The sequence below is a fragment of the Falco rusticolus genome, chromosome Z, assembly GCF_015220075.1.
Source record: "Falco rusticolus isolate bFalRus1 chromosome Z, bFalRus1.pri, whole genome shotgun sequence".
Classification (NCBI taxonomy): domain Eukaryota; kingdom Metazoa; phylum Chordata; class Aves; order Falconiformes; family Falconidae; genus Falco; species Falco rusticolus.
In genome coordinates, this window is record NC_051210.1 from 37172816 (window position 1) to 37181632 (window position 8817).

At 49.3% G+C, this 8817-nt stretch overlaps 1 protein-coding gene across 2 annotated transcripts; it reads right to left on the reverse strand.

Annotated features, from left to right (window-relative positions):
- Positions 1-5588: 5588 nt before the first annotated feature.
- Positions 5589-7273, reverse strand: GADD45G (growth arrest and DNA damage inducible gamma). 2 transcript variants are annotated; one of them, XM_037374446.1, is made up of 4 exons: positions 7139-7273; positions 6926-7027; positions 6634-6847; positions 5589-6264 (listed from the first exon to the last, which is right to left on the reverse strand). In XM_037374446.1, exons 1-4 carry the CDS (start codon positions 7189-7191, stop codon positions 6154-6156), a joined length of 480 nt encoding a protein of 159 aa, XP_037230343.1. In that variant the 5' UTR covers positions 7192-7273; the 3' UTR covers positions 5589-6153. The 2 variants fall into 2 exon arrangements, with proteins under 2 accessions (XP_037230343.1, XP_037230344.1); XM_037374447.1 differs by lacking the exon at positions 6926-7027 and having other exon boundaries at positions 7139-7270.
- Positions 7274-8817: the final 1544 nt, after the last annotated feature.

The window sequence follows — 8817 nt, forward strand, 5'->3', positions numbered from 1 at the left end:
AACAATGGTTTGTGACACTGTAACAATTTAGTCCAGTGATTCAAACCTCAATGTAATATTTTCTCTTGGGGTACACTCCTATTCATCCTTATGTCATCTGGCAGTCATCTGCAAGTATTGTGTACCATTGTACCTATGAAGAAGGTCCAGCCACATAATGAGTGGCAACTGAAGAGGACAGGTTCCATGTTGGGGACAGCCTCTGCTTCGGCCGGCACAAGGCTCACACAGTGCCCCAGCTGTCCTATGGGGTGGAACAGCAGTGGGGCAGGATCACCATGCATGGCCCATGGGGCCACCTGCTCCTCAAGCACAAAGGCAATGGGCCAGGCAAATCTGTCCTGACGCTGCCAGTTGGGCAGTGCTGGTCTATTAAAAAAAAAACAAAACATCTTTGGCAACCACTTCTAGAAACAGTCTCATTCATCATTCTTGCCTCAGAAACAATTAAGTTCAGCAAGCTGCTGCCAAAGCAGATTTTTAACCCTGTTAATTCAAGAGCATACAATTGTTTACAACAAATTGGTATGTGTATTCCACTAAAATCTCTTCTTTTGTGAAAAGCAGGCCAACATATTTCTCTTCTTTTATTGCCAAGACTTGCCTATTTATTCTTGATCAGCAAATAATTGTGCTGTATGTACCTCAAGTGTGGTCCCGTGAACTGAATGCCCAATAGCAGCCAGAAAGCATTAGCCAGTCCTTTAGAGTATGTCTTCTGGCTTGGTTTCTTCCAAGTGAAATCCTGTTTGCATGCTCCAACTCTGTTCTGCCATGTGAACGAAAGCAGGTTAACAGGTGAAGATGCACCAATTCATTTCAGCCACCCAACTGACCCAAGCTAAAACACTTATGCAGCTGTGCCCTGCAGTGCACATTCTTAAGCAGAAGAGTAAAGCCTCAAGTCTGCTAACTAAGGTTAATGGCTGTATAGCTAAATAAGCTGATTTGTTGAAGAGCTTTGACTCTGGGCTCCCAGCTAGGCATACAGGTATCTGAATGTACCTAGTAGGTATCTAATTGAGGTACCTTGTTTCTGGAAGACAGGTTTGAAACTTAGGGCCTTAGTTACTTGCTTAGGCACTTATATAGAAATTACTAAGCACCATTGCTTCCTACTGGCTTCGGTAGGATGCAACAGCTAGGCTGCTGTAGCTGCCCCAAAATGGGAAGTGGAAAGCACACCTTAGATTCACTGCTCTGAAAATTCTTAGCTTCATGGTGTGGTGGACAGTAAAATTTGTATCTGATATCAAAATTCATCTCGGGTGCTCTTTGTTAAATTTTATCACTGTTCTGCAATGGATTATAACATGTTGGAGTTTCTACAGGGAGTTCCAGGAGCTCTCCTCAAAAAAAGAGTGGCTTTTTTCTCATCAGTTGTAGCACACAGGAAATATTAAACCAATCAGTAAGCCTCTCGTTATATCTCTCTGGCTATCTCTCCAGTCAGGAGGGGGAAAAAAAGTTGCACAAAGTGGTTTTTAATCAGCAGTGTGCACTCATACCAGCTTTTCACAGTAAAGTCAGCTCCACAGAGAGCATTAGACACACATAAGAAAATAATTCTGTGTTCTTTCCACACATAAAAATCAGAAAATAAGCATGGCAAAATAGTCATATGCCAGTGCAGTGGGAGATTGGAGGAGATTTTACAGGCACTACAACTGTTATGTCTGCAATCTGATTATATCAATACATTCAAATTAATACTTCACATACACTCCAACATCCTGAATGCTGTGTATAATGGTATCTTACTGTGGGACAGTGAAGAATACTGGGAGTATTCACTCACTGAGTATGAAATAATTACATGTGAAGCATTAACTCAGCTTTTCCAATATCCTACCATGGCGTGTTCAGACTTTACAAAGCGAGCAAATTATACCTGCCATGATGAAGCAGATAAGGAATGAGCAGGAAGGAGAGGCAGTTTTCATAAAAACCTGTAGAAAGAATGGCTCTGGCGAGGCATATGTCCTGTCTGTACAGCTCCACCCCTCCACCAAACTCCTTTTTTCTGCCACTGCTGCTTTACAATGAATGAGGTCCTGTGGATGCACAGTCGTGAGCACAGCTGACCACAATGTGTGTCCCTACAAGGAATACAATAGTCACACATCCTTCTCCTCGCACCTCTCTTGCTCACACATGTGATGGCATTTGCTCCCACTAGTAATATACTGTCTGTATACTTCCATGGCTTAACCTGGGCACATGCTGCTCTTTCCTCCTGATGACAGAGGATCTGAGAGCTGGAGTTAATAGACTTGCTGACATGAGCCAGGTCTCCCTTATGTGTCAGCCAGTGGTGCTATGACATGCTTCTGCCACTATCGTTTTTGCAAACATTACCTCCTTGCAGAACATACGTTCATTTAAACAGCTTCCACCTGCAGCTAAAACCCCACCAGTCTGCAGACCTCTAAGGCTGCAGAGGACATGTCAGCATTCCCTCTCTAATCATCCACTGCTATAAACGTTGTTTGAGCAGGTCACCAAGCATACGCACAGGTTTTTTGCAAACATTATTCTGTGCAGCAGTTTGCCTGCCTCTTTCTAACACACCTTTTATTCTCTTCCTTTTAGTATATCCTACTCAACAGCAAAGAGAAAGCATTGTTTACAACTGTATCCTGTGTGCCAGTATGCATACATATATCCTGATATGATGATAAGGCAGTTAACTCAATATAGCATACACTAAAAGAATCAGGCATCTAAAAAGAAGCTCATCATCTATAACCACAAAAGAAAGAAAAGTGATGCACAGGAGTGCAACAGGAAGAAAACAGCATTAAGAAAAGGAAACAGCATAGGAGGGGAAATTCCTGTCAGTCAGCACTATTAGATGGTGAAATAGATGCTCAGGCAGAAAAGCGTAAACCCATTGCTCAAAAAAATTTTAAATGAAACTTTATACATCACTGCATTACAAAAATGTACTTATAAGGATAGACAGCACAACACAAATGTCTATGATCGTGATATTTAAATAGACAGTTTTGATCAGATAGTGGCACACAAGTGAAGGGCCTGATGGAAAGCAGACTTTCAGAAGCAGAGCCAGAACAACTGCGCTGTGACTCCGCTCCACGTCCTGCACCTCCTGCTGTGTCACTAGGTTGTCCCATGTCCTGGAGAACCACCTTTATTACTAACAACTATTAACCTCAGTCTCGCCCCCAGTGCCCCTGATGTGGCCCACCATGGCACAAAGCAAGCCATCCTGTGAAGACCATGCAACACAGCTGGGGTGCAGGCCCCTTGGCGGAGCTCCCAGAAGTCCTTGCAAACTTTTTGCAAAGTCCACACTTTGCAAAGTCCTCCCTGCAAACCCGTAGTGCTCCTGCGCTGGACACTTATTTCCTGGGAAGGTGAGGTACACAGGACACTGCTCCCTGACACAAGAGGTTATTGTCCCGACCCTCCAGATCCCTCAGATACCTGAAAAAACACCCTGGACATCTGGTGAGCCAACCAATATCTCCTGACCAGCTATCCCCACCACAGCCTGTAATACCCAAGTCTACTGTCTATCTTTAACACTGTATCGTTGCTCCTTGCAGAGTTATATATCTGAGCATGTAAAGATCAAGTCTACTTGTATCAGTAGATACCAACTGCTGAATTTTTGCTACATTGAGTAGTGTTGATCATTACAGATATTTGCAGCAGCACATGACTTGCAAGTTACAGCTGCCTTTGATTGCAATGCCATATTAATAACATTTGCAGGCTAACTCAGTGTAATACTATTTGCATTACAGGGTATCTGCATTGAGCCAGAAGGGATTTCAGGAGAATTGTATGGGTCACTAAAATAAGAAATTGTGTACCTCTCATGAGGCACAGCTTACAGCTAGCTTCACAAGACTGCTGGGGAGGCAAAGGTCAGCCACCCGTCTTTCTAAGGGACTAGAGGCAACATCCTCACAAGGGTATTTTAGTGTCACCTCACTAATTTCAGTGTTTGCTGCGTAATATATTTCTTCCATAAGAGCTGGAAAGTTTAACTTCCTACCAGCTACAACTATCCATGCCTACTGCCTCAGCCAGCAAATCGGTTGCGCTCCTTCGATCTTCTCGGGCTTTTGTTTAAACCACTCAAGGCTGTAAAGTGCTTCTTACACTTTACATAAAAGTTGATTTCAGGACAGTTCAATCTGCTCTTGGCTCTGAGAACTGATTAGGCCCCAAGCAAAGAACAGAAATATGTTCCTCAACTGTAAAACTATTGTAAATGATGAAACTTGCATTTACTAAGGGAAAAATATAAAAAACTCAAGAATCCAGACTTGCTATTTTCTAGGTACCGAGGCAATTGCCTTAGGCAGTTTCTGTTATCACAGCTGCCAAAGCTGTTTGGTCTCTTAGCTCTTCCGCGTGACTTTTCTCAAAAGTCCTGAAGCAGACACCAGTTGATGAGCGCAGGTTAAGAAAAACAGGCTGTGCAGAACATCCTGTATCTTAAGTGCAAGAACAAATACTTGCAGAGGTCTTAGGCCCCTGTAGTTTTAACTTTGGCCTAAACTCTGGTTGCATTCCCATCCTACAGCTTCTCACAAGACAGTAACAAAGGCCAAGCAGTGCTAGATACCTCCTGTACAAGGGAGCATATTCCAGGAACGCTGGAGCTGAATTTGAACTTCCCTTATCAAGAACAATGAAACCAAGAGCAAGCCGTTTCCCCAAAACCACAACTGTTTAAGATACCCCATGTCAAAATTACTTTTCAGCAAGTGCTACTGTCAATCACTGCAAGACAGCCTAGGGGAAATGTAATTGTGATAACTGAGTATTTTTAGTGTCTATAGAGGAAGTGAGTAGTTTGACTTTCTTGGTCTCTGGAGAAGGGATCACTGCTATGCCATTTTAGCGTTATAGATTGTGCATAGCAATGAAAGTGGTATTTTCCCTTTTAACATAGGGCCAAATCATTAACTTTCCATGACAGAACCTCTAAAAAAAGCCACACCATCCTTAAATTGTTTCAGACTTTAATCTGGTGTTGTCATGCAATTAGGTTTTGCAAAATTGGCTTCTGGAGTGACAGCTTCTATTGTTATAGCATATGGCAATCTGAGAGCAGCTTGTGGCAGATGTGGTTTATTCACTATTAGCTAGTTTTAGATTTAAAGATGTCATTCTAATCAAAGAAAATGTTAGATGTGTTTGACATCTAAGGAGTTTCGCAGCCCCCCCATCACACTTAAGCTGCTTCTGGCAAGTAGGAACACTGCAGCCCTGAATGAGTTCAAGTTATATTTAAGAACTAATGATGCAATTTACTGGAGGTCTGTACTCTACAAATCCATGTTTCTAGCATTTATTGTGTTCCTTCAGTAGACTACAAAGACCACCTATTACAATAAGTGAGCTCATTAAGCACACAGCTCCTTAGTCTTGCAAGCTGTTGCAATAAGCAGCTGTTGCAAAGCTCTGCATTCAGCTGGCCCAGGAAAGTATTTGAGCAATAGCTCCATTACTGTGGAGTATACCTTCGACTGCAGCACACAAGCAAAACATTAGTGGTAATTTCAGTGACATGCTTCCCCACCCAGTAAGTAAGACACTCCCAGAGCTTAATTGTCAAAAATTTATTATGAAAGCATCAATAGCAACAAATATTTCAATAAAAATTATTGCATTATTAAACCAGTTCTGCAGAGTGACCCAGGAGGCCTGTTTAAGTCTGTCTGCTTTAAAGTCTCTGTATTTGCCTAGTAGCCAGTCCCTGGAAGTCCATCAAATATTGAAGCTTTCTTCTCTGTGCTTTGTAGACAGCACAAACAGTTCCTAGTTACAGTACTCTGTCCAGTCCCTCTGGAAAGTTTTGGCCCACTTCCCTCAACCATCTCTCTGCCTTCTGAAACAGCTCCACCTGACCAAGAAACTTGCAATACTTCTTACAGTTCCATGGTATGTCAGCCTCTCCACTGTTGCACAGCCTGGGGCTCACTGGTGAGGCAAGCTGTTCTCTTCTTTCTCCTCCAGAAAAGCCCACTGTATGCCAGTCTGGGTGACTTTAATCCAGTCTCTTGACCAGGTTAATCCATGGAATCAGCAGCTTGTTGCACACTTCAGTGAACCCACGCCACATTGAGAATGCAACAAAGGTTTCAGCCTCCCCAGTGCACCAGGTCACCATCACTCAGGCAGGGTAATAGTTGGTACCCAGTCATTGACATTTCGGCACTCCTCACAAAACAAGTTCAGCTTTTCAAGGGCAGGGTCCTTCCAGCCATCTTCATCTGGGTTCTGCCAGAAAGAAAAAAAAGTTGCACACCGTGAGTGCTGCCCACCAGCTGAGGTCATCACAAGACATACAGAAGCATCAGCTTAGGACACAAGGCATTTTCAGATTGTCAGTGTCAGGACAGAAACAACGCAGGAAGCAGAGACGTTACCCTTGTAGGCAACAGAGGAAACTCAGTTACGAGAAACGTAGCCTACTACTCCTCCTCCCCCTCTTCAGCTGCCTCGCTGCACGGCGTGTACCAAGCCCCCTTCCCCTGCCCAGGAGAGGCTCTGACTCACAGCGGGAGACGGGGCCACCCCCGCAGGCCCCGGCCCCGGCCGGCAGCGCAGGCACAGCCCCGGCGGGCAGCGCCCCGCACGGGCACCCACCGTGATGAGGATGCAGTGCAGGTCCCGCGGCTCGCCGGGCTCCTCGCTGGGCCCCACGATGGCAGCCAGCTTGGCCACGTCGTTCACTCGCACGATGTCAATGTCGTTCTCGCAGCAGAAGGCCTGGATCAGGGTGAAGTGGATCTGCAGGGCAATGTCCCCCTCGTCCTCCTCGTCTGCGGCCAGCACGCAGAAGGCGACGTTGTCAGGGTCGCTGCAAGAGGGGTGCAGCGCGTTGAGCCCCGCGGCAGGCGCCTGGCACCCCCCGGCCCCCGCGCCCCACCGTACTTACACATTCATCAGCTTGGCCGACTCGTAGACCCCGGCGGTGAGGCAGCCGCGGCGCTGCGCCGACACCAGCAGCTCGTGGAGGGCCTTGCCGGCGCCCTGCATCCTGCGCGCCGGGGGAAGGCGACAATCAGCGCGGCGCCGCAACCGGCCCCAACGGCCGCCCCGCTCCCCTCGCCCCGCCGGCCCCAGCCCACCCGCGCCCGTCCGCACGTACCAGTCGTGGCCCGCAGGCACTGGTTCCTGTCCGTGGACTTCCTCCAGAGTCATAGCAGCGGGTCCCCACAGCGCGGCGGCGGCCGAGTCCCAGCTCGGCGCGGCTCGGCAGGCAGCGCCACAGCACTCCGGGGCACCCTCCCGCCGCCCGCCCTACTTATAGTCCGCGCGGCCGCCGCGCCGGCAGCTGGCGGCGCCTCCTGGGCTCCCATTGGCCGGCAGGGGAGAGCGGGGGGACCTTATTATGCTAATCGGCGCGCGCCGGGGAGGAAGCGGGGGGGGGAGGGGGGAGGAGCGGACGGCTCGTGCCGGGAGGCCACGTGGGAAGGGAGCGGGGGGGGCGGGGCGGAGCGGAGGCACACGCCCCTGCGCCCGCGGGCCCTGGGGCCGGGGGCCGGGTCGGGCTGCGCCGCGCCGCGCCGCCTGCGGCCGTAGCACCCGCTGGGCTGTGGCCAGCTGCCGGCGCGCACCGTCCCGGTGCGTTCAGCCGCTGGAGAGTACCGGGGCGATTTCTGTCCGAGACCGGAACCGAAAATCCACGTAGTGCAGGGAGGAATTTAAAACACAGATTTGTATCGACATGATTTCGGCAAACGCAGATTCCAAGTCCTGCTCCCAGGAAGGGACAGCCCGTGGCTGGGGAGCAGCGCTGTTCCGGGGCCGCGGCGGCAGCAGCACGCTGGGCGGCAGTGCGGGCCCGCCGTGCCCCGGGCGGTGGGTCGGGGGGCGATAACCCGCCCCCGCGCAGCGCTCGGAGGCAGCAGCCGCGCAGTGTCTGTTGCGGCGCCCCGGCGGGACACGGCCGGCGGCCCGGAGCGAGCTCCCCTGCGGGCCCGAGGCGCCGTGCGGGCTGGGGGCTGGGGGCTGGGGGCTGGGGGCTGGGGCCGGGCCGCCCGGGGGCAGGCACCGCCCGGGGGGGCACCGGGCAGCCCTGCGGGGCTGTCATCGAGAAGACAGGGCCGGGGTCTTCACGGGAATGCGTAGCGGGGCAACGGGCACAAGCTGCACTCAGAAGCTCAGGTGGAGTCAAGGAAACCCTCTTCCCCTGAGGACGGTCAAGCCTGCCGTCTTGCAGGACGTCAAGGCAGGCCGCCTGCCCAGGGAGGCTGTCGGGCTCCATCCTTGCAGGTCTGCAAGGCCCTGTGTGTGGGGCAAAACCCTGAGAGACCTGGTCTGAGATCCCTAGTGACCCTGGTGCAAGCAGGAGGCCTCCTGAGGTCCCTTCTGGGCGGTATTGATCCTATCATTTAAAAAAAAAACCCACGAAATTTCCAGCAAATAGGGATTTTTTTTCGGTTGAGCTTTGTTAAAAGTAGATCTAATTTGGATAGTAACATGAGCTTCTCATTAATTTTAAATATTCTGTAAAATTAATTCAGTGTGAAATGTGTATGATTGCTGAACTCAGATCTGAACCTCTTTGTCAGCAAAGCAAGCAATAGTAAAACAAATTTTTTGGTTTTGAATGACTACGGTCCAAGTATTAAAGGACAAATCTCTTTCCAAGTCCTTTCAATCTGACATCTCCTCTTAGACTGTCAGTACTTATCCACCAGGTAACTGCTTCAGTGGAACACCAACTCATTTCGTAGAGGTTGTGGAGAGCCATCTTGAGGTAGACCTATGTCTGCTGCAAACCTGTGCTGGACCAACTCCAGCAGGTTGCACAGAGAGAGCTCC

Excerpts from the sequence above, each read along its gene's own strand:
- GADD45G (XM_037374446.1), bottom strand. The coding sequence starts at position 7,191 with ATGACTCTGGAGGAAGTCCACGGACAGGAACCAGTGCCTGCGGGCCAC. Across the intron at positions 7,028-7,138 it reads GTGCCTGCGGGCCACGACTG|GATGCAGGGCGCCGGCAAGG; the intron begins GTACGTGCGGAC and ends CCCGGCGCGCAG. Across the intron at positions 6,265-6,633 it reads TGCACTGCATCCTCATCACG|AACCCAGATGAAGATGGCTG; the intron begins GTGGGTGCCCGT and ends TCTTTCTGGCAG.